The 26,392-nt window shown below is 34.3% G+C and overlaps 1 protein-coding gene across 1 annotated transcript in view; it reads right to left on the bottom strand.

The window, feature by feature from the left end:
- LOC145289182 (cilia- and flagella-associated protein 337-like) overlaps window positions 1-26,392 on the bottom strand; it is a 1,233,457-nt gene that overhangs the window by 601,048 nt on the left and 606,017 nt on the right. The window contains exons 15-16 of the mRNA XM_080136389.1: window positions 7,952-8,139; window positions 5,295-5,459 (exon numbers count right to left, since the gene is read on the bottom strand). Coding sequence (XP_079992515.1) covers window positions 5,295-5,459; window positions 7,952-8,139 — 353 coding nt within the window. The remainder of the gene's footprint in view (window positions 1-5,294; window positions 5,460-7,951; window positions 8,140-26,392) is intronic.

Genomic DNA, 26,392 nt, shown 5'->3' on the forward strand with positions numbered 1-26,392 from the left:
ATACTTTAATGGTGAATGCGCTGACGAACTACAAACACTGTACCCCCTCGACGTGACTACCCCTAACAAACCGAACAAGCAGCTAGGTTACACCCCTTCACAGTAGAGATCCCTAGGTGTAAGAAGTCCTTCTACTCCAATAGTTTCTTCTCCAGAACTGCTAATCTTTGGAACTCCCTTCCGGAATTCTGCTTTCCCAACTGTACTGACATGCACAAGTTCAAGTATAATGTGAACAAATATCTTTCTACTCATCTCCCGTCATAATGCCCCTGCAACTTATGTCCCCGATAGTAGCTTTCTACTTCAAAGTGCAATGTGCCTCGTTTGGGGTGAAAATTGATTAAAAAAAAAAAATTCCCTTGAAGAAATTACTATTGAGAATTATAGAAATACAATATATATATATATATATATATATATATATATATATATATATATATATATATATATATATTAGACATTAAGAGGAGATTATGGATAGATATATAAATACCTGTTCACATACACTTTTCACGATAAAGCTAGAACCCAGAATTAGATAGAATCGAGCAATTGTATCGACAACGAATAACGCTAGACCCAGTACATCGAAACTCACTTTGGGTCTGGCGTTGTCCGTTGTCAATGCAATTGCTCGATTCTATCTAATTCTGGGTTCTAGCTTTATCGTGATAATGTGTATATATATATATATATATATATATATATATATATATATATATATATATATATATATATATATATATATACATATATATATATATGAATAAAAATGATATTATATTCATTTCTTGAATTAATATATTTTTTCTGACTCCACAATTGCTGATTTGGTCCTAGGTGAGACCAATGAATATGAACATAATTCTTTTTATTATAATCTGTTTGAGGTCATACTGAATTAGAATATGCAAGGATTTTAAATGCATCTTTGGTAGATTCTGAGTTTTAGACAAACAGATAGAAAATACAACTTCCTTTATATTAGTAGATAAGTAAACTATGCATGAAAGTATTGGTGGAATGACAGAGAAGTGCTGCAGTTTCACAGTACTACTGTTGATAATCACATCAAATATAAAAAAAAAACAAAAAAAAAAACAATGAATATCTTCTTGCTGGAAGACAATATTACTATTTTTTTTCTTGCATTTTAACCCCAAACAAGGCAGAGTGCCACTTTGATATAGGGGGTTACTATTGCTTTTACAATTACATCTAAGGACATTCAATTCGAGATACAAATTTTTACAAATCTAATGACAACGGCTACGACTTGGAAAACAAAACATTGGTTATTCTAAAATAATTTTCTAATGATTAACAAAATTAATGACTTTTCTTTATCAAAATGTCTGACCCATTTTCGTTTTTCACAATTTTTGACAAGATAGAATAGTGTTCTGTTTCGCAAATTTTTAAGATGATTAATTGTAATTTACATTATACGTCATTTAAAGTGACGTTCTTAATTCGATTGCAATGTTTCATCCATCTTGAAGGAGGAGGGAGTTTTCAGAAAGTTCATGTAAATTAAAATTGATTATTTAAAAAAAACAAAACAAAACAAAGAAGATTAATTGTTTGTATTTTTCCTTGTTCTTTAAAATTAATTTGGTTTGGCTGTGTTGAATTGATACATTCTTGAAAGTCAACAACTCAACAACAGAGCCAAAAATCTTATCTTTGTTGGGGGGGGGCTGAGAGTTTGATTCATTTATGCCCACTGCAAGTTTGTGAACTATTATATATATATATATATATATATATATATATATATATATATATATATATATATATATATATATATATATATATATATCTCATTTGCAAAAAGAAAGAAAAATTCCTGTGTACGAAGTCGGTTTTGAATATCTACAGAATCGAACATAATGTCATATTTCTGTTTCAGTCTATGTATAAATAGTAGTGTTGGGATGATTAATCAGAATCCGAAAAATCGGAACTTTTGATGGTATCAGAATCGGTATCAGAATTGGAAAAGTTTGTACCTATTTTCCAATGCCAAAAACGATTCTTTAATTTTTCTTTTTTTTTTTTTCTTTTTGATTTTGTTTAAATTAAAATCTTCAACAGCTGGAAGAAATGATAGAATAATAAATATTTGTGGATTTTATAAACTAAAATCTATAGATCATACCCTACAAGTTTATTTATTTTTACGTTTAAGAAAATATCTGCACATTTAACACGTGTTTTTACGGTAATCTATAATTGAATATTTAAAGGTTTATGAAGAATTGAAATCGTCCCATCACTAATAAACAGTACATAACACTAAGTGAATGATTGTATATATATATATATATATATATATATATATATATATATATATATATATATATATATTAATACAATTAATACGATAGCGTGTGCGTTATTTTGTGTGTCACACTTACATCTTTTTTCTTCTGAGTGACTGTCGTTTAATTGTTATGACCCTCCATTTCTTGTAATAAATAATTTTACCAAGAATTCTTCATAAGTTTTGGTTTCGGTTTCAATTATAGCTGAAGGAACTCAAGTTCCTATATATATATATATATATATATTCTTTAAATGGAACACATACATCAAATCTGTTGCCAAGGCCGCTGGAAAAATGGTCAGATCTTTCTATCGATCCGGTAAATATCTCACTGCTGATGCTATTCTCTATCTATATAAGAGCCAGGTACGTCCAAGGATGGAATATTGTTGCCACATCTAGGCAGGAGCTGCTAGAAAGGACTTGTCCTGCCTTGATAGAGTTCAAAATAGACTTCGTAGCCTCGTAAGAGATGTCCTTTTTTCTTCCTTGCAACCTCTATCTCACAGAAGAGATGTTGCGAGTTTGTCTCTGATGTATCGTTATTTTCATGGAAGGTGTTCAACTGAGCTTCAATCTATGGTCCCCCCTCGCCAAACTTTCACAAGAAACACTCGTCTATCAATAATTCCCCCCACTCTTTATCTGTGCCTAAAGCTAAGCGTAGATTCTATGAACAAAGCTTCTTTCTTAGAACTGCACGCCTGTGGAATTGTCTTCCGTTTTCCTGCTTTCCAGCTGACTACAATATGGTTGTGTTCAAGTCTAATGTAAATAAGTTCTTGATGAGCCGTTCTATATAAGTTATCAAATTTACCAAATTTTCATTACTAATGATTACTGTTAATGTTTCTTATATGTTCAAGGCTCATGTTTCTTACATGTTCAAGGCTCATGTTTCTTACATGTTCAAGGCTCATGTTTCTTACATGTTCAAGGCTCATGTTTCTTACATGTTCAAGGCTCATGTTTCTTACATGTTCAAGGCTCATGTTTCTTACATGTTCAAGGCTCATGTTTCTTACATGTTCAAGGCTCATGTTTCTTACATGTTCAAGGCTCATGTTTCTCACATGTTCAAGGCTCATGTTTCTCACATGTTCAAGGCTCATGTTTCTCACATGTTCAAGGCTCATGTTTCTCACATGTTCAAGGCTCATGTTTCTCACATGTTCAAGGCTCATGTTTCTCACATGTTCAAGGCTCATGTTTCTCACATGTTCAAGGCTCATGTTTCTCACATGTTCAAGGCTCATGTTTCTTACATGTTCAAGGCTCATGTTTCTTACATGTTCAAGGCTCATGTTTCTTACATGTTCAAGGCTCATGTTTCTTACATGTTCAAGGCTCATGTTTCTTACATGTTCAAGGCTCATGTTTCTTACATGTTCAAGGCTCATGTTTCTTACATGTTCAAGGCTCATGTTTCTTACATGTTCAACACTCATGTTTCTTACATGTTCAAGGCTCATGTTTCTTACATGTTCAAGGCTCATGTTTCTTACATGTTCAAGGCTCATATTTCTTACATGTTCAAGACTCATGTTTCTTACATGTTCAAGACTCATGTTTCTTACATGTTCAAGACACATGTTTCTTATATGTTCAAGACTCCTGTTTCTTATATTTTCAAACTCATGTTTCTTATATGTTCAAGGCTCATCTTTATTTTCATGAATTTAAACTGTACAACAAGATCCAGTTGGGATAATACAAGAACAAATTTAAAAAATACGATCTGTTTCGTTTTACCTTGACAGTTCCATCTGTGGCGCCTGTGTATAAACGGTGGGTCGCTTCCTGCAGAGTTAAACACATGACTTCAGCATTATCATGGATTTTATTTAGCTGTTTGACCTTCTGACCACTGTCCACCATCCAAAATGTCATCACACCACATTGACTGACACTGATCACCTATACATGTTCAAGGCTCATGTTTCTTACATGTTCAAGGCTCATGTTTCTTACATGTTCAAGGCTCATGTTTCTTACATGTTCAAGGCTCATGTTTCTTACATGTTCAAGGCTCATGTTTCTTACATGTTCAAGGCTCATGTTTCTCACATGTTCAAGGCTCATGTTTCTCACATGTTCAAGGCTCATGTTTCTCACATGTTCAAGGCTCATGTTTCTCACATGTTCAAGGCTCATGTTTCTCACATGTTCAAGGCTCATGTTTCTCACATGTTCAAGGCTCATGTTTCTCACATGTTCAAGGCTCATGTTTCTCACATGTTCAAGGCTCATGTTTCTTACATGTTCAAGGCTCATGTTTCTTACATGTTCAAGGCTCATGTTTCTTACATGTTCAAGGCTCATGTTTCTTACATGTTCAAGGCTCATGTTTCTTACATGTTCAAGGCTCATGTTTCTTACATGTTCAAGGCTCATGTTTCTTACATGTTCAAGGCTCATGTTTCTTACATGTTCAAGGCTCATGTTTCTTACATGTTCAAGGCTCATGTTTCTTACATGTTCAAGGCTCATGTTTCTTACATGTTCAAGGCTCATGTTTCTTACATGTTCAAGGCTCATGTTTCTTACATGTTCAAGGCTCATGTTTCTTATATGTTCAAGGCTCATGTTTCTTACATGTTCAAGGCTCATGTTTCTTACATGTTCAAGGCTCATGTTTCTTACATGTTCAACACTCATGTTTCTTACATGTTCAAGGCTCATGTTTCTTACATGTTCAAGGCTCATGTTTCTTACATGTTCAAGGCTCATATTTCTTACATGTTCAAGACTCATGTTTCTTACATGTTCAAGACTCATGTTTCTTACATGTTCAAGACACATGTTTCTTATATGTTCAAGACTCCTGTTTCTTATATTTTCAAACTCATGTTTCTTATATGTTCAAGGCTCATCTTTATTTTCATGAATTTAAACTGTACAACAAGATCCAGTTGGGATAATACAAGAACAAATTTAAAAAATACGATCTGTTTCGTTTTACCTTGACAGTTCCATCTGTGGCGCCTGTGTATAAACGGTGGGTCGCTTCCTGCAGAGTTAAACACATGACTTCAGCATTATCATGGATTTTATTTAGCTGTTTGACCTTCTGACCACTGTCCACCATCCAAAATGTCATCACACCACATTGACTGACACTGATCACCTATACAAAGAATAAAAAGGGAAAATAACAAAGTTTTATAGTCGAGCTAATACGACAGATACAACAAACATATTAAATGCATATAAAAATGTGTTCATATTTATTGACGTCCATATCTCAGTCTATTGATATCTATCTATATCTGTAAGACTATTATCAATGTTTACATCTATCTCAATGAAACCATCATATAATCCGTTATCAATTTATTACACAGTATCTGAATAAGAGAATGGAATTATGATTTTTCTATAAAACGAAGTAACAAGATCTCACAGGACTTACTAGATCAATTTAATGATTGCTAAATTACTCTATTCACCTGAAGATTGCTAAGTGGTTAACGACAAAATACGTCCCGTGAACGTATTATTGAATTAGTTTTGGAATTATTTTGGAGATGAGTAAATTTGTATATTTTTTTAATTATTTGCAGACTATCATCCTCATCTTCTAGTTGTTGATTTTTCACGACGTTTCGGCCAATTATTCCTCAGGCCTTCTTCAGGTTAACTGCGATGAAATAGGAATGTTGAATCCTCCAACTACATCCACTTGCTGCCTTCAATTGTCATCTCACCACGGTTTGGTCAAATAATCCTCTTTGGTCAAATAATCCTCTGACCGACTTTGGGTGGGATCGAAACCGCTACCTCTAGCTCAATGCTCATCTGGAATTGTAGATATTCCACATCTCTATCTACTGCATCACGGGGCCCGAAGGACAATTAAGGTTGGATGTTTTGGTCTCATAAATCCAATTGTTCTTCCAATTGTCAGCTCCATACCGATTGTTATATTATTAAATTAGTTTTGGATAAAAAAGGATATATTCGTTTGAAATAGCTGAGTGGTCTTTGCTAGTTTATTCAAATAATAAACTAGTAAGTTGCTTTAATGAACGAAAGTTCATGGTTGGAGTTGGTGTATCCTTTAAGCGTGAGGATTTTTTTCATACTATACCAGCTCGAATAAGGAACTTCCATTAATTAGTTATATTTTTATAAGGAGAAGCCCGGATGTATACATATTCATTACATCACAACACAGATTAAAAACCGATATGTGCCAAGTCCAAATGCAGTTCATTCCACAGAAACACTGTGATCAAATCTACACATGACCTTGAGTCTAACCTCCGGGAGAAGAGATAAATAAATACATTTGTATCTTTTGTAGTAAATCTTTTCCATCTTTAATATTTATTGGAGTTTTCCAGGATTATTTACTGTGTTGACTCATATGCATGAACCATCTATAAAGACAATTCTTAATATGATTCCATAAATTAAACAAATGAAAAAATAAGAACGGACTAAAATTAAAACAACACAATGTTTTCTCTTATTATAATATAATCGCTGTTAAAATCGTTTTCTTACACTTTTTTTTTTTTTAACCTAATTTTATTGATATATGTCTATAATAGTCTTTAACATATTTAATATTATAATACTAGCCTGGGTGGCCGGCGTTGCTCGGGTGTTTGGAGGTGTAAGTTGGTAGTAGGCAGGCAGGCTCAAATTCGTACCGCGAAGGGGGGAAAAGAACGTGGAAAAAAAGTGACATCTTTGCCATTGCGTCCATTGCCAAACCGGAAGTGACAAAAGTTTAATTAAGGCTATTCAATCGAAAAGAGGGGATGAATTTCGACAATATCGACGAAAAAAGCGACCCCTCCTTGTAGAAAAGTTCCCCAGTTGAGGGTGAAGGAATTAATGTTTTAAACCAATTTTTTTATATTTGTTGTTCGAAGGGTCGGGCTTCAAAATGATAATGATCTTGTAAAAATCCGTCGCCTCTGTCGAAAGTTTTAGACATACATACATTTAAACAGACAGGTAAGATTTATTATAGACTAGCAGGGCTACCCGGCGTTGCTCGGGACCGTATAAACAATGAAAAACAAAAGCAGATATTGAACATATGTTTTATTCTTAGGGGAGAGGAATCTTTCATCTCAAGTTTTAGCGTTACAAACAAACACTTGTCTTTTATATATATAGATAATGACAGGTTTTTTGGGGGCCCCCCTCGAAGATAACTGATCAGTTGACCAACTTCTAGTGGTCCGTTTGACGTGAAATTTCGATATTTGTCATCCGGGTGATGGGGCTTCGATATGATCCCAAATTTGTCAAGTTTGGTTCCGTCTTTCAAAAGTTTTAGCGTTACAAACAAACATACATACACACAGACGTTTGGCTTTTATATATATAGATAATCGTTGTTGAAATCGTTTTCTTATACTTTTTTTACCTAATTTTATTGATATATGTTTATAAAAGTCTTTAAAATATTTATTGTTCAAAAAAATTACAGCTGAAGTTATTTATGCATCCACATGCATATTTCTATCTATTTATATGTCTTTTTATCAATCTATCTGTATATGTTCATAGAATTAGCCCCTTGTTCATATTCCCCTTGCCTTTGGCAAAAAATGAACCAGACTCCTCCCTCCCAAGAAAAGTCAAGCAACTGATACTCACCTGATTATGATATGAACAATAAACAGCGGCCATGACAGCGACTTCGTGACTGATGACACGATCCCTGCGTTCCGACTTCATCTCAATCATTGTTAACATGGAACCAAATGTCAGGAACATTCGAGTGCTTTCGTTAACATTCTGGTCCTTATGATCAGTGATTTCATCGAGAAGAATGGTTATGTGCACTAAAAAAGGGGGAGAATTTATTTTTATTATAATCAATCTATATAAATAATACGGGAAATTTTTACTTGGTTTCCACCTTAACATTTTCTTTTAAAATGACGACTTTTAAAGGTTTTCGGGTATGCTGAAAACGAATATCGCATTTACAATTTCCGCAAATAAGTAGTTTTCCAGATATTAAGCAATGTAATTCTTTATGTTTTAAGTGGTGGCCATTGTTGTACTTACAAAAAATATGCATATGCTTGCGCATACAACAATGGCCACCACTTAAAACATAAAGAATTACATTGCTTAATATCCATAAAACTACTCATTTGCAGAAAATTTAAATGCGATATTCGTTTTCAAAATATCCGAAAACTTATATAAGTCATCGTTTTAAAGGAAAATATTAAGGTGCAAACCAAGTAAAAATTTACCAATAATATGTTGAGACAAGTTCATGTTCGAACATATGTTATCACCTTCTAACTTTTTTAAGGTAAGATATTCCGAATGTTGATTAAATACATTCTCCTTCATAAGTATACTGTAATGCGGGAAAAAATTATTTGGCTCTGTTTGATTATTGAAGAGGCAAAATGTGTCGTCCACATAGTGAAAATAGACTAAGGGTTTCATGGGTCCAGAGAGGAATTGTTCTTTATGGAAACCCACGAAAATATTTGCCATTATCGGCCTTAGAACTGAGCCTATAGACATACCTTCTATTTGCCGATAATTACATCGTTGAAACTGAATTCAATAATCAAACAGAGGCCAATAATTTTTTCTCCCTACATAATAAGATGCATCCCGCGTTACAATTTACTTATGTATGTGTTGATCAGAAATAGGACATACCGAGCAACAGATGTATAAATACATCTGTTGCTCGGTATCAACACATACAGGTCTTCAATCGCTGATCATGTCATTAAAAACCCGTCATGTGCAGCGAACTTCAGCACGAACTCATTTTCAATCCTGAGTCAAGCTCACTCATTATTCCATTTAAAGATCTTGGAGACTGTTCACGTTCGGTTGAGAAGGCCTTCTCTCTGTAAATAGAGGGAATGCCTCTTGGGTTTGAGTGTGATTATTCTCTAGGATCTTCGAATCGTTGCTTTATTTTAATCGCTTTCCCCCAGTAATATGTTACTACACAGTCATGAGCATGTTTCGGTCAGCTAGTTACCATTAGATACTTAATATCGGTCTTATATAATATAAATCTCTCTCTCTCTCTCTCTCTCTCTCTCTCTCTCTCTCTCTCTCTCTAAAAAGTAACTAAAAACAGTGATACAGTTTATACAAAAACAAATAAAGCAAAGTTTGCAATGAAAAAATATATATAATCTTGGAAGTTTTCAACCTTAAAAATTTTTATCAGGAAAATGAAGTTTTTTTTTTCTTCTATTTAAGTGCCACGGTGGAGGTAAGGCTTGGCACATCTTACTTCAGATGTTGGCAAAGTATTAGTTTTTTAATGTCCGGTATAGTAGAAGACGCTGGTTGAGTGTTAAGTAATAGAAATTTCACTGTTTATATTAAGTATGAGGGTCGTGCAATAAGTAATGCCCCTGACCCACTTCCAGTTGTCTGATCTAGCTGAAATTTTGCATGTGCAATTATTTATATCTCTACGGGTTACGTGGCAAATTACAGCTTTGAAATAATCGTGGTTTCTGTTTTACAGGTGTTTGAATTGAGTCAGGTGTGAAATGGAGCCTGTTGAATGTCGAGCAGTGATCCGGTTTTTGTATTTGAAAGGACACACACCACAGGAGACATTTGATGAAATGAAAGAAACTTATAGTGATAATGCCCCATCATATGACCTTGTAAAATGCTGGCATCATGAATTCTTCAAGGCCGGAAGTCTGTGGGAACAGCTCCCAGACCTGGTCGGCCCCCTTCTTTGTCAAGTTGACACTGCCATTTTGGAAGATCAGCGCATTACTATCTGCCAAATAGCCCAAGATGTAAAGATTAGTACAGGGTCTGTGGAAACTATCATTCATGACCATTTACATATGCATAAGGTGTCTGCCAGATGGAATCCCAGGTTGCTCACACCATTCCAGAAGCGAGAACGCGTTGAGTGCTCGAGGATGAATTTGGAGATGTGCCAAGAAGATGAGTCAAAGTTTTTCAAAAGACTGATTACACAGGATGAAACCTGGGCCCATCACTATGATCCAGAGACCAAAGCCCAGTCAATGCAGTGGAAGCACTTGGACTCACCACCTCCAAAGAAGGCAAGAGTGCAGCCCTCCGCTGGCAAGGTCATGCTCACATTCTGGGACCAGGATGGAGTAGTGATGACAGATTTCCTGACAAAGGGTACCAAAATTACAGGAACCTATTATGCTTTACTTTTGAGGAAATTAAGAGAAGCTATCAAAATCAAGAGGCGGGGCAAGATCAGTAAAGGTACCCTCCTCCTGCAGGACAACGCTCCAGTCCAAAACTCGCATGTTGCCAGATCAGAAGCACGGGTATGTAGTTATGAAATCCTTCCCCATCCTCCCTACTCTCCTGACCTTGCACCCTCTGACTTTCACCTCTTCCCAGCCATGAAGTTATTTTTTTAAAGGAAAGCATTTCCCAGATGATGCAGCCTTGATTTCTGAAGTCACGTCGTGGTTGGAGGACTAACCTGGGATGTTCTACAAAAACAGTCTCCAGAGCTGCATCAAACGATGGGAGAAATGCATAACTGTGGGTGGTTCCTATGTAGAGAAAGACTAATAACTGTGCCAAGTTTCGTTGTTCTACTGCTATGGGAAGTGGGTCAGGGCCATTACTTATTGCACATACCTTGTACTGTTAATATGGAATACAAAATTCAAAATTTAGCAGTTTAAAGCCAAACAAGTGCAAAATCTCATTTAATAAATAAATATATTTAAGTATTAAAATTAAATCAAATATTTCAGTTCATAACAGAATCTTGATTAAGAAATTTTTTTTTTCTCCTTTTTTGTACACACCATGGCGATGGTGATGCTTAACACGTCTTCCTTCAGATGTTGATGAAGTATAAGGTTTTAAATGTTTCGTGCAATAGAAGACGCCGGTCGAGCGTGTTAAGTAATAGAAAGTCCACTTTTGAATTTTGTATTCCATATCGACAGTGATTAATATAAACAGTAACCTTATAATTTACAAACATCTGAAGGTAGATGTGCCAAGCTTACTACCGCCATGGCAAGAAAAAAGAAGAAAAATAGAATGAAAAATTCAATTTCCTGATGAACATTCTGTTATGAATCGAAATATCGAATTTAATTTTACTAAATAAATATGTCTATTTATTGAAAGAAATTCTGCACTTTTTTAGGTTTAAGTCATTAAATTTTTTAATTTTGCATATATATATATATATATATATATATATATATATATATATTATTAATATAAACAAATTTACATTTATATATTTTTTTAATAATATAAACAATTTACATGGTCGCGACACTGGACATGCTAATGTTTCGGACAAATGGTCGGTTAAAACCAGAAGTTGTCGTCAGGCGACTTAATGCTTGCTTTCCACAGAAGAAGCCAGTCCTCAAATCTTAAGTCGCCTAATAAAGACCTCTGGTTTCAACTCTCCACTTATCGTGGCATTGTTTCCGGTCGTCCTGAAATTTCTATTTGTCACTGGAATTTAACAGTACTAACTAACTGAACCAATATTATATATATATATATATATATATATATATATATATATATATATTGGCAGCAAGTCATTATTCAAGCACGTCTTATTGAACAAGACAGTTATTCTTTTTCCGGTTTTTCTGGATATCTTTTCCAATGGCCCAGCGGTCTTTTTTTTTTATTTCATCTGGCGTTTGTATAGAATGGCGCCTAAACGTTGCTGTTCAGCCATATTCTACTTAAGCGCTTTCTATCGGTGCATCCGATTATCATCAGGAGCGGTTGTTGCTGTTATCGTTTTCTTTTTTCTTTTCCTTTGAGGCTTGGTATATTGAGAAGAATATGGCTAAACAACAACTTTTGGGCGCCATTTTATGCCAGCTGAAATAAAAAAGACCACTCAGGAATGGAAAAGATATCCAGGAAAATCGGAAAAAAGAATAACTGTCGTGTTCAATAAGACGTGCTTGAACATATATATATGTGTGTGTGTGTGTGTGTGTGTGTGTGTGTGTGTGTGCGTGTGAAATAAGGAAAATTATAAATCTCATGTATGTTTACATTCCTATGCTTATATGGTATAATCATGGTGACACATGGATTCTTGCTCGTTCATCGAAGTTAAGCATTGTTGAATCAGATCAGTACTAAAATGGGTAACCATTTGAGAATACCAGGTGCTGTATGTACTTTTTGCTTATCTCGGTATTGTTTCAATCGTCTCAGACTTCCTTTTGCCACTGGAATCAAGCAATGTCGACTCAGAAGAGTTGTGATTAGAGATTCCACAACCCTTGCTTCATAATTCACGCATGTCATCCATCATCCCTTCATGATGATCAGCATTTTGACGGACGAATATCCATCGATCAACATCATAGAGTGTTCAATTCGTTCACACACAAAAAAACTCTGCTTTATGTTCAACGGCAATTGTGTATTCCTTATACATCATAAAAAAATAAAAATTTTATACAACCAACTTCAAGTAGATTCATCTCTTTAGCATTTTTTCCCCCTTACAAACAAGCCAGACAGACGTTATTAATTTAGTGGTTCAATTCACATTCATTTTAACATACAAAAATTGCCTTAATAAACAACATAAAACTTCAAACCATTTCCAGTTCATAATAATTATTTGAGACATTTTTCTGACGTTGCAGACAATACTTATATCGTTCTAAAATGCCCCCCCTCCTCCAACGCTGCCCCAGATCAAGTATCTGCACACTTTCTCTGCAGGTGAAAAGCAAAAATAGTTTTAAAACAAATAAGTGAGCAAATATCTCAAAATATCTATTTTTTCAACCCACGCAACATCTTCAACCGAAAACGTATTATGGCAAGTGGTAATCCTGCCAAACATTTTAGACATGACCAATCAGTTTACAGACTGATTTGAAAAACAGCCAATAAACACGAGGTATGCAAATGATGCAGCCATATTTAGTCTGCATCCAGAAATGTCAGCTTTGCGAAGATTGTAAGCCTATTAGTAAATCATCAATCGGGGGTCATGAATTAGATTTTGGTATCAAACAAAGGGGGGGGGGTGAACAGGTTGGTTTAAAATGAATATTTGAAGGTAAATTATATTTGATTTACAAAACATGATTGCAATATATATTTTCGAAACTTACTACCTTGCTCTACTCACATATAGAATGTAAATACTGTAAATGTCAGTAAATACTGAAAATCGGCACATAAAATATTCTAGCTCCTTATAAAATTTTATGAGGATATATATATATATATATATATATATATATATATATATATATATATATATATATACACACACTAACAAAGTTCCAACCTGCTGATTTTAATACTCGAATTTTTAATCGACTTTATATATTTTAAGTTATCGCCGCTTACTGTATATTTTAGTTTTCACCTTAAATTCTCATTTTCGCTTCTTTGCACTTTTACTTCAACACCTGATGATGATTCGTGGACGAATCGAAAGCGCTCGTGACAGCAACAATTATGGAACCTTTATTAATATTTTTGATTTTGATACAAAAAAGATTATACGGAAAATCGAAAAATTAAAAAAAAAAGAATCATAGAACAAAGTGTCTCCGCTACATTTAATAATATTTGCTTGAATGAAAAAATGCTGCCTAAATATACCAATTTCGTATATGTATATATATATATGTGTGTGTGTGTGTGTGTTTAGAGGTACAAAATTTATATAAAGATTTAAATAGAATGTGCGGAAATTTCTCGAGAGCTCTTTGCCTATCATCTCGTCAGGAAACATAGCATACAAAACAATATTATTAGTGAAATCAAAGAGCACTATGGGGGAATTTGCATGTGCCAAAATTAAGAAAAAAAAACGATTAAAAGAAAGATTTAATCTGTAAATACGGCGTTTAAAAGCGGCTAAAACTTGGCACAACAAGGGAGAAAAAAAAAAAGAAAAAAAAAAAAAAAGAAAAAAAACCGAGGGAGAAAAGGGTCAAAGTTCCCCAAAGAGAAATAATGTTTTCGTTGTCTCCTTTTGCCGGCATAAAGAAGGTTTTCGAACTGCAATAGAGACAGACTCCAAAATCTTTAAATGGTTTTTGGAGTCTGCTCTGTGGTTATTTATTTCCAATAAAAATACAAGATTTTTAAAGAAAATCGGTCTTGACTGCTTAAGCTAACTTGGCTAGATCCTACTTTCACTCTACTCTCACCACAATACCTCATTTATACTACACATCCATCAGCGTATACATCCTTCTTCAATCACCAAAAACTCATACTATGACTAACCTACTTAAACCCAATGTAATACAATATGTAAAAAGGGGGCTGGTGTGAATAAAGAAATTAAAAGTCATATTTACAATGAAAAGAACGGGAACGGTGTTAGTAATAAGACCCCCCCCTTATGAAACTGTGGCAGTTACATGAATTTGCCAGTTGAAAAAGGTAATGTGGGTCTGATCGCTTTATTACTAACACCTCTTACGAAAATATCGCAAGGGAATCCGCATCTCTGGCAAATCGCATGATCTGTCACCTACTTGGGGTCTGAAAAAAAAAAAAAAAGAAAAGGGGGGGGGGGCTTGAAGATACCTCTCAAACACTAGCTAAGTTATGAACTTGAAGTGTCTAAAAATAGAACTTAAGCTAAACTATATATTTAACTTTGAGAACCGAGGAGTCAAGACGTTTGTTTTTGGGACCCAAAATCCTCACGCCTAAGGCACGTCCAAATACCACTCAAGTCTTGCACCCCTTATGCGCAGAGATGCGCAACAGATACCTACCTTTCAGCAAAGTCTGACAAAGAGAGTCTAACCCTCTCGGCCCTAATATGAACCTTCAAATAAAAATCAAAAATTCGAACAAGGTCGAGAGAAGCAAAGTCCTCAGCTCCATAAACCACTTTCATGCGAGTCCTCCATATCACACTTCTCATTACTGCTAGCAAGGTCAGACATATTTGTCTTCTAAGCCGATCTGTTGTCGGAACCCAGTTGCTACAAACATTAAGACATCCAAGTTCTTTTTGAGGTTAACAACCTCAACAAATTTGTCCCTTCCCGGGTCATTTATTAACATGGCCTCCTCTCGCATTTGGTCTAGAGTAAGGCAGCCAGGGGTCTTCTTCCCGGATATAATTTGCCAGGGCTCATGATCAGGATCCTCCGGGGTAGCGTCTTCTTTAGTAATTTCTTGGGGAAGAGGGCGGGGATCCCTCACGGACATGCTGTCCCACTCTAGTCTTTGGGTTTGGTTGCGGTCTCCTTTGAGGACACTCCATGGTGATGTGCCCTATCTCACCACACACTCAACAAAGCGGCCGCTTGCCCACAACGATGATGGGCAGTTTCTCGTTCCCCACATCCAAGTGATAAGGGATTTTGGTAAACCCTTGTTTGTCCAGTAAAATCTCAAACGTCCAAATACCTTAGTACTCCTCATTTCTTACTGCCACTATATCACCAAATTTAAGGAGGAATGCGCCAAGGTGCTCACCCTCCACATGAAACGGCACATTGAAGACAGAGACTGTTGTCCTTCTTTTCCTCATGTGTTCAGTGCGTAAAACATATTCTGGTGTGATAATCTCTATTTGGGAGATTTTTACACACTCATCTTCCGTAGAAAAAACGGTATTCCAGGTATTGTAACCTTTACCTTTTATATGCTGGGGTCTATGCTCCACTGTCGCCAGCAGCTTGAAGACAATTTCCGAACTTGCTCTAATCACTTTTTTAGTCTTCCTGTCGACCACGAAGACGACAAGGCTTTTCTTTCTAATACTCTCCAACTTTGGCAAGTCCACGAGTAAACAATTGTCAACAACAAGGTGCTCGTGTCCTTTAGCCTTTTCGACGAATTCAGTGACATTAATTGTTACTTTCGGTGGCTTGTTCCATTCCGAATTTGTGGGGGTGGGAAGAGCAACTTCTGCCCCTGTTTCATCATTGTCTAATGGAGGCGGCGTACGGCCTGCTACGGCCATAGTCGAAGCCCGTTAAAAACGGTAATAATAGTAAATGAAATTTTAACAATAACAGTCAATATATAAATAAAACAACAACGCATAAAAGCTATAACGACGGCAACTTCAAAAGAAATGTTTACTTTTCAAGAAATGAATAACTCCACGTGGCCTGATAATTCTCCAAGACGTCTTAACACTGGAGTCTGCTCTGTGTAACACCTCGGACCACTATTTTATATTTATCAGCACAGCATGGATTGTCAACCAAATGTTGGCCCATAGCAGAGTTCAAGGCCACGAAAGGAGGAAGACTACCAGATCCTACCCTCCCATGTCTGATTTTAGATGGAACGTGCTGGTTTATACGAGTTAGCAAATGCAACGATGTTCGCCCGACATAACCAGCATCGCACTGGCATTTAAATTGATAAACAATATTACCAATTGGGTGTAAGGCAAACTATCTTTGCGAAAACAAGGAAAATCAGGTCTCATAGTGTATACCAAACGCAAGGAAACAGAGTAGAAGCACTTATAAAAACTTCTAACGATATGTTTTGACAATTTAATACTCTTGTCCCCAATCCACGGTAATTTTAAATAAACCGGGCACTTCGCAGGCCCAAACCATTTTTAATGGATTTAAAATCATCAACCTTCTTGTCAATGCAATCATCAATAAGGTCTAAAGGATAACCATTATTGATAAATATTTCTCTGATCTTATCAAGTTCGGAGTCTAATCTATTAGGTGAACATATCATGAGAGCTCTATGCACCAGCGTATTAATTAATCACGTGATTTGGGTACAAAGGACGACCAGTTCACACATAAGCCAGTGAAAGTGGGCTTCTTATAAATGGTAGTTAGAAAGCCCCCTCTTGAGCGTTCGACAAGAACATCCAAGAAGGGAAGAGAATTGTCCGTCTCACTTTCCATAGTGAACTTAAGAGCCCCATGCAAGGAATTCAACCTATTAAAAAATGCTAACGCTTCACTTTGCGATGAAAACATAGCAAAAGTGTCGTCAACATATCTGAAATATCTGGTGGGTATTGGTGCAGAATTAAACAAAACGGATTCGTAGTAACCGACAAAAATATCAGCTAAAATTGGGGCCAACGGACTCCCCATTGAAACCCCGTCGACCTGACAGTACATAATTTCACCAAAGCTAAACTCCACTGATTTGGTGCACATTAAAATGAGTTCAGTAATATCTATTTGGAAAAGAGTGGAGAAGTCAGGCGACCACTATAAAGCGTGTCGGTACAAATATGTATCGTCTCATCTAGATACTGGCAAAAATAGGGGGACCTAGTTTTGACAGCCGATTTATCATAATTTTTTTGTAGGTTTCCGACTACTTTTTGATTGCATTTGAAAGATTAGCGATTAAAGTTAATTTCCTAAAGGAAAAAAATATTTGTACACACGAAAAAAGAAAAAAAGTTATGAAAAATGTTTTCACAGCGAGCTAACCAATTCAACTAAATTTTGAAGTTAAATTAAATTCATTGTAAAAATCCTTTAAAAGATAAATATTAGTTTTCTGTGTTTATTTCAAAGATAATTAGTAAAGTAAAGTCCTAAGATATTGAATTAAAAAAAAAACACCTTGTTTGTGCTAAAAAAAAAAAATTAATTAGCCCTCAAAAAGCAAGTAATTTACCGTTCGCCAAAAACGCAACAAACTAAAAAAATGTAAACACGATTATAAGGAGGCCCAAAATTTCAGCCAATCGAAACGCTGTTTCAAAATGAAGTCATGATAGTAAAAGGAGGTAGGGGTGTCAGATTTCTTTTTTTCTCTCCCCAAACGTGCATCCATACATTCCTATACTGAACGTTTGTATCAATTTTTATCATTTTTTAATTTAATTATTTTTTTATGTTCCTGTTTTTAAATTATTTTTTTTTTAAATTATTGTTCGAGATTATATAAAAAGTATGTTACGCCGAAAGTTTCACATTCTTGCGAGCAAGGAAATTATTAAACTCTTGCATATAAAAATTATGCGAAATTTGTAATTAAAAAAAAAAAGTAGAAATATTCTTGCGATTATAATTTTTTTTTGTGTGAAAATATTAAATAAACAATGTTTAATTCATATCGGTAATATCGGTAGTTCGAGAAATTCACTTTTCTTCGAGTTATATGAATTCATTAATACGGACTTTAGGGGCTTTTTTTTAATGTTTCTGTAAAAATTATTATTATTATTATCACAAATTACGATGCTTTATTTATATATAAAAAAAGCAAAAATAAATTCTTGCGTTTTTATTTACTACTGAAAACAAAAACTTTAGTAAAGGTATTTTTTGTTTAAACAAAATAATACATTTCCACTCAGATTTAAATAAAAATAATTAGTTCATTATATGCCGCGATCATTATTTGATAAATACTGAAAATTTCATTTAAATTGGTTAATTTCCTGATTTTTGGTGAATTTTTAAGTAAAGGGGGGGGGTCAAAATGTTTATACATTTTGAGCGTCGGCATTCATTTTGCTCGTACCTACATCTAATATATATATATATATATATATATATATATATATATATATATATATATATATATATATATATATAAGTGAACGTGTCTGTGTATCTATGTGTCTGTGTACATTTTCCTACGCAATAACTGTCAATTTTTAGTCTACAGACTCGAAATTTGATATACAGGTTACTGAGATTTGGGAAAATCGATGTGATCAGTTTTTGGCCAGAAATTTGGCAATTAAGGGGTCAAAGTTCAATAACTTGACCTTTGAGAACTCTACCAAACTCCTCCGACAATTTTGGGTCTACGCACTTGAAATTTTAGATATAGGTTCCTTGGACATGGATCTAACTTAATAACTTGATTTGAGCCCAAAACAATACATTTTAAGGGATCATAATAGGGGTCAAAGTTTTTAAAAGATTGACCTCTGCGGTCTCTTCCAAATTACTCAGACAATTTCTGGTTTAAATATTTGAAATTTTACATAAAGGGTATTCAGAGATAGGGCAAGCTTTTTCATCAGTTTGGGTCGAAAATTTTTAGTTACCAATGTATAAATGTATGTATGTCTGTTTGCATGTCTGCCTTAAACTTTCAATAGAGGCGACGGATTTTACCAAGATCAGTATCGTTTTAAAGTTCGACCTTTCATACGACAAATATCGAAAAATTGGCTAAAAACATTAATATCTTCCCCTTCAACTAGGCACTTTTCTACAGAGGGGGGGGGTCACTTTTTTCGCCGATATTTTTTAAAGTTATCCTCTCCTTTAGATTGTCTAGCCTTAATTTAAAAAATGTCGCTTCCGGTTTGGCGGTGGTCGTAACAGCATAAACGTTAGGTTTTACCCCGTTCTTTTCCTCCTTTGCGGCATGAGTTCGAGCCTGCCTTCCTACTACCACTTTTTTTTTTTGCTCAACATACAAATCCAAACACCCGGGCAACGCCGGGCGCTCATGCAAGTATATATATATAGTATCGACCATAATATAAGGAACAAAGACATAAATATGTGCATGATTTAAAAATCCGGTATTAAATAACCAAAAAGGGTTGATATGTTGTAAAACAACCCAACCAACCAATCTTAAAAAGCAAAGATTAGCAGTTAAATTTTTACCAAATAAAAATTAGGTTTGTAATGCATAAATATTATAATAAAGTTAGAAAAATTTACATTATGTTTTCTTTAAAATAAAGATTAAATCAAACCAAAGAAATAATCTGCTGGACAAAAGTTAAGCAACGATTTTGTTAATACTCGATTGTGAACACAACATCACCAAAATTTAATATTTGATAAACAAACAAAAGAAATAATCTACTGGACAAAAGTTAAGCAACGATTTTGTTAATACTCGATTGTGAACACAACATCACCAAAATTTAATATTTGATAAACAAACAAAAGAAATAATCTACTGGACAAAAGTTAAGCAACGATCTTGTTAATACTCGATTGTGAACACAACATCACCAAAATTTAATATTTGATAAACAAACAAAAGAAATAATCTACTGGACAAAAGTTAAGCAACGATTTTGTTAATACTCGATTGTGAACACAACATCACCAAAATTTAATATTTGATAAACAAACAAAAGAAATAATCTGCTGGACAAAAGTTAAGCAACGATTTTGTTAATACTCGATTGTGAACACAACATCACCAAAATTTAATATTTGATAAACAAACAAAAGAAATAATTTACTGGACAAAAGTTAAGCAACGATTTTGTTAATACTCGATTGTGAACACAACATCACCAAAATTTAATATTTGATAAACAAACAAAAGAAATAATCTGCTGGACAAAAGTTAAGCAACGATTTTGTTAATACTCGATTGTGAACACAACATCACCAAAATTTAATATTTGATAAACAAACAAAAGAAATAATCTGCTGGACAAAAGTTAAGCAACGATCTTGTTAATACTCGATTGTGAACACAACATCACCAAAATTTAATATTTGATAAACAAACAAAAGAAATAATCTGCTGGACAAAAGTTAAGCAACGATCTTGTTAATACTCGATTGTGAACACAACATCACCAAAATTTAATATTTGATAAACAAACAAAAGAAATAATCTACTGGACAAAAGTTAAGCAACGATCTTGTTAATACTCGATTGTGAACACAACATCACCAAAATTTAATATTTGATAAACAAACAAAAGAAATAATCTGCTGGACAAAAGTTAAGCAACGATCTTGTTAATACTCGATTGTGAACACAACATCACCAAAATTTAATATTTGATAAACAAACAAAAGAAATAATCTGCTGGACAAAAGTTAAGCAACGATTTTGTTAATACTCGATTGTGAACACAACATCACCAAAATTTAATATTTGATAAACAAACAAAAGAAATAATCTGCTGGACAAAAGTTAAGCAACGATTTTGTTAATACTCGATTGTGAACACAACATCACCAAAATTTAATATTTGATAAACAAACAAAAGAAATAATCTGCTGGACAAAAGTTAAGCAACGATCTTGTTAATACTCGATTGTGAACACAACATCACCAAAATTTAATATTTGATAAACAAACAAAAGAAATAATCTACTGGACAAAAGTTAAGCAACGATCTTGTTAATACTCGATTGTGAACACAACATCACCAAAATTTAATATTTGATAAACAAACAAAAGAAATAATCTGCTGGACAAAAGTTAAGCAACGATCTTGTTAATACTCGATTGTGAACACAACATCACCAAAATTTAATATTTGATAAACAAACAAAAGAAATAATCTGCTGGACAAAAGTTAAGCAACGATCTTGTTAATACTCGATTGTGAACACAACATCACCAAAATTTAATATTTGATAAACAAACAAAAGAAATAATCTGCTGGACAAAAGTTAAGCAACGATCTTGTTAATACTCGATTGTGAACACAACATCACCAAAATTTAATATTTGATAAACAAACAAAAGAAATAATCTGCTGGACAAAAGTTAAGCAACGATCTTGTTAATACTCGATTGTGAACACAACATCACCAAAATTTAATATTTGATAAACAAACAAAAGAAATAATCTACTGGACAAAAGTTAAGCAACGATCTTTTTAATACTCGATTGTGAACACAACATCACCAAAATTTAATATTTGATAAACAAACAAAAGAAATAATCTACTGGACAAAAGTTAAGCAACGATCTTGTTAATACTCGATTGTGAACACAACATCACCAAAATTTAATATTTGATAAACAAACAAAAGAAATAATCTGCTGGACAAAAGTTAAGCAACGATCTTGTTAATACTCGATTGTGAACACAACATCACCAAAATTTAATATTTGATAAACATCCTCTTATTTTCAATGAATTCTCTGCATCGTCGATCAGATAATTTATTTAATTTCTTGCAAAAAATCAGCAGTTATTCACCCTATTCCATTCGCCTTTTAATAACTCTCATATGTGATGCTGTTTTTTGTTTTTCTTTTTTTTAGCACTTTTACAATTTATCTTCCTTCTTCTTCTAATAAAGGTAAGGTGCATTGTCTTGCATGAAAATAGGAGATTCGTAAAATTGTGTTGTAATCTTGATACCACCTGCTGCTGAAGAAGCCTTTTGTAAATCTTAACATTGATATTGCTAGGTATGCGGATAATAGCGCCAGCTGCCACAGATGAAATCATTGCCATCACACTGCTGCTACCAAACTTAACGGTTTTTTTGACACACTGAGAAGTCAGCCTTTCATCTGTCTTTTGGCATACGTAAGTTTTGTCGTCAGAAGCAAATATATTAAACTTGGACTCGCTACTGAAATGAATTGTCTCTTTGTGCGTCGGTCCAAACAAAATGTTCTCTCATATAAATCACTGGAAGAATTCATAATGTAATTAAATCCTTCTTAAGTAATAGAAAAATCAAAGTTGTCCTCGACGGACATACATCCAAACAATATGACATAAATGCGGGAGTACCTCAGGGGTCTATCCTTGGACCTCTATTATTCCTGATATTCATAAATGACCTCCCTGATAAAATTGTTTCGGAGATGGGTATATTTGCCGATGACACCACTCTCTATAACAGATATGAGGGGAAAACAAATGAACACATATCCAAGGAAATGGCAGAAACACTAGAGGACGAACTCCAATCCGTAGTGGAATGGGGACAAAAATGGTTGGTCACATTCAATGCTGCTAAGACGAAGCTTGTTTCCTTCAGTAACTACAAAAAACCTTTTCTACCACCAATAGCAATGGCCAAGAACACATTGCCTGAAAGTACTTCTTTTAAACTCCTCGGCCTAACGTTTACAGGGAATATGAACTGGAATAGATACATTGAGAGCATTGCCAAGGCTGCTGCAAGGAAGGTTGGCTCCCTCTACCGTGCTAGAAAACTACTTACGCCTGCCAGTATCCTATACCTCTATAAGGCCACCATTCGCCCATGTATGGAGTACATAATCGGTTGTTTGGCTTGTCCAAGAACTGGTATGCAAGCCTTATTGAAGACATTTTTCTTGATTAATTTATATTATCTTTATGTGAGGTTTTGAGAAAATTCAATAATACACATAATGTTTGTATTGTTCCCTGTGCAATTTTCAACAGCAATACACAATTTCAGACAGATTCATTACTTTATAAAAGCCAATACATAAACTGGTATATTAGCTCAACATGAATTGCTTCCATTATGTTCTCCTTGGCCATACGCTTCTAACAAGCCCTCAACCACTTTCCTATCTCAATCCAAACTGAAATAATGCCTATTTCAATATTTCTCTGAATTTAGTAAATTTCGGTAGATTCGCGACATTTTGTGACACAGCCAAAATAGGTCAATTTGGTCCCAGAACTGTTTTCAGAGACAAATATCAGTTAAAATCTAATTAAAATGAACCCAAGTTGATCATATGCCTCAAAAGTTTTGAAAAAAATCTTATAAAAGTCATTTGTGATGATGCTTCACCTCTATTTCCAAACATTGGCCATCTGGGCCCACTGTGGTACTGTTGTCACATCTGGGCTGGTGCATCTGCTGCTTGTCTCTCGCTCCTGGACAGGGTTCAAAAAAGAGTCGCCAACCTGATAGGTCCTGAACTGTCATCTAGGCTTCAACCTCTGTCCCATCGACGAGATGTTGCATCCCTCTGCCTGTTCTACAAATACTTTAATGGTGAATGCTCTGACGAACTGCAAACACTTGTACCTCCCCGACGTAACTACCCCCGACAAACCCGACAAGCTACTAAGTCCCATCCCTTTACAGTAGAGATCCCTAGGTACAAGAAAGCCTTTTACTCCAATAGTTTCTTCCCCAGAACTGCGGGTCTTTGGAACTCCCTTCCGGGATTCTGCTTTCCCAACTGCAATGATATGCAGAAGTTCAAGTGTAATGTTAACAAACATCTTTCTACTCTTCTCCCCTCATAATGACCCCGCTAATTAATTCCCTAATAGTAGCCCCCTGCTTCAAAGTGGCACTGTGCCTTGTTTGGGGTGAAAATTGAATTAAAAAAATAAAAAAAATATATATATACTTCACGCATGCCTCTGGGTTTCGCTTGGAAATGAGAGGCTTCAAAACTGGAAAATGAGTATGTAATTTTTTAACCTGCGAGCAACTGTTTTCCTTGAGATTTTATTCTCTGTCTCTTCATTAAATTTACAGGCAATTGATGTAGAAGTTTCAAAACGCTTTTATATAGATTCTTTGATCTTTTTGTGAGTGTTTTTTTAAATCTAACTTTTTATTGGTTTTATGCACAATTAAGAACACTTTTAGATCCATAAACAATATTAGAAATTTCTGAAATTTACTTTTTTCTTGGAAGTTAGTGATGATGAGTTAGTGATAAGGAGTCCTTTTTCTTCAAAAAAAAGCATTTTGCTTGTAGAATTTGTCATATAGCTTAAAAATAAAGCTCTCATGATAAATTAATTTTTACTTGTTGAAAAACTGCATCAAGTTATTTAATAATGTAAATGAAAAGCTTTGGAAAAAAAAAAATTAAAACCACTCCTTAGCTTTTGTTTAGTTGTTTATTTCTTTTGTTCCGTTTAATATTTATTTTAAAACAAAACTATTTTGTAAAATTTTGTAACTTTGTCTAATATTGATGCATTACACCCCAATCTTTATTCGTTAAAAATTTCATTGTTAATGATGCATTGCTTTTTCAGTAATATATTTAAGTCTTCGTCATTTTTGTAACTTATATTATGACTGTTACTGTATTTGCATATTGAGTATTATTATTATTATTATTATTATTATTGTTGTTGTGTCGTTTCGTTATACATTTTCTCCAAGTTTGCTAGCAATGGGCTCAATATTAATATTTGTTTTGAACTGAGCGAGAGTCCACTAATTATTATTCTTTTAAAAACCTAAAATTATAGTCAGTCTGAGGGGACGAGAACGTGCAACCACATTTATTTCCTATTTACTTGACTCCCCGTAAGGGCAGTGTTGGATAAAAGATCGAGCTTTGATGTGGGGAGATCCATCTCCCTAGAGAGGGGCGCTCTGGATGTAGACAGAGGTAGAAGTTGTCTCAGTCATGAAGGATTTCTCTTCCACTGACCGAGGGCAGAAAAAGTGAAGTATAGCAGTAGAACAGATACTACACTGTGATCCGATCTCAAAAACCAAGGATTCAACCGGCATATATTTTATCAGCCAAGAGGTGAAGAAAGAGATTTCGTCAATTCTATTTTTTAGATCGGAATGCTAAGCAGAGAAAGGAAGGGCAGGAGGTAAAACTCCCTTCTTTCCCCCATTTCTTTTAAGACCCGGATTCCGGCCTTATTCATTCTTTTTCGCTTCGATCGTCGACTCAGAAGGATGCCTCTCTTCACATGGAAAAGGAGATGGCACAAATAAAATTAAAAAAAAAAAAAAGAGGAGAAAGGAACACTATTTTGGAAAACAGAAAACCGACGACAGATATGATACGAAAAGCGGATAAGAAAAGAAAATATGGTATAACCGTGAATGTATTATTTGAACTTTCTTTCCCCACAAAAAAATTCTCTTGAACTAAATACGTCGCTAACACGTAGTAAAAAGAAAAAGAACGGAACAAAAAACAAGAGACAAAAACAAAAGGGAACTGTGAGTGTAAAATTTGGTTCTCCTTCTATCAGACTGAAGTTAATTAAACTTAATAATTAAAATTATTTCCTCGTGGTCGCGTAATTTCTAGTTGTTAATCTCTTTCCAAGGCTTTCACTCAGTTCATATGTTTAGATATATCCCAAACCCCCATAATTCTGAATATATTCTTTTTGTTGAGTTTTTTTCTATCTTCAATAAACCTATTTTTATATTATTTAGAAGTGTTTTGTTTCGTTCTTTCTCGCATATTGTTGTGTTCAATCCTTGTGTTTATTTTTGCATCTCGCGTGTTTCATATGAACCGGTTGGTGTTCGTAAATTTTTTTTTATATTTCTTTGATGGTATGTGTGACAATATATATATATATATATATATATATATATATATATATATATATATATATATATATTAGTTTTACTTTTAGATCTTCCTTTTCAAAGTTCTTTTCTTGGTGTTGAGAGGATAATTAAATTACATAAATTGACAGAAATATTTTAGCC

Source organism: Euprymna scolopes, chromosome 2, assembly GCF_053919585.1.
Source record: "Euprymna scolopes isolate OS-2025 chromosome 2, ASM5391958v1, whole genome shotgun sequence".
NCBI classification, from domain to species: domain Eukaryota; kingdom Metazoa; phylum Mollusca; class Cephalopoda; order Sepiida; family Sepiolidae; genus Euprymna; species Euprymna scolopes.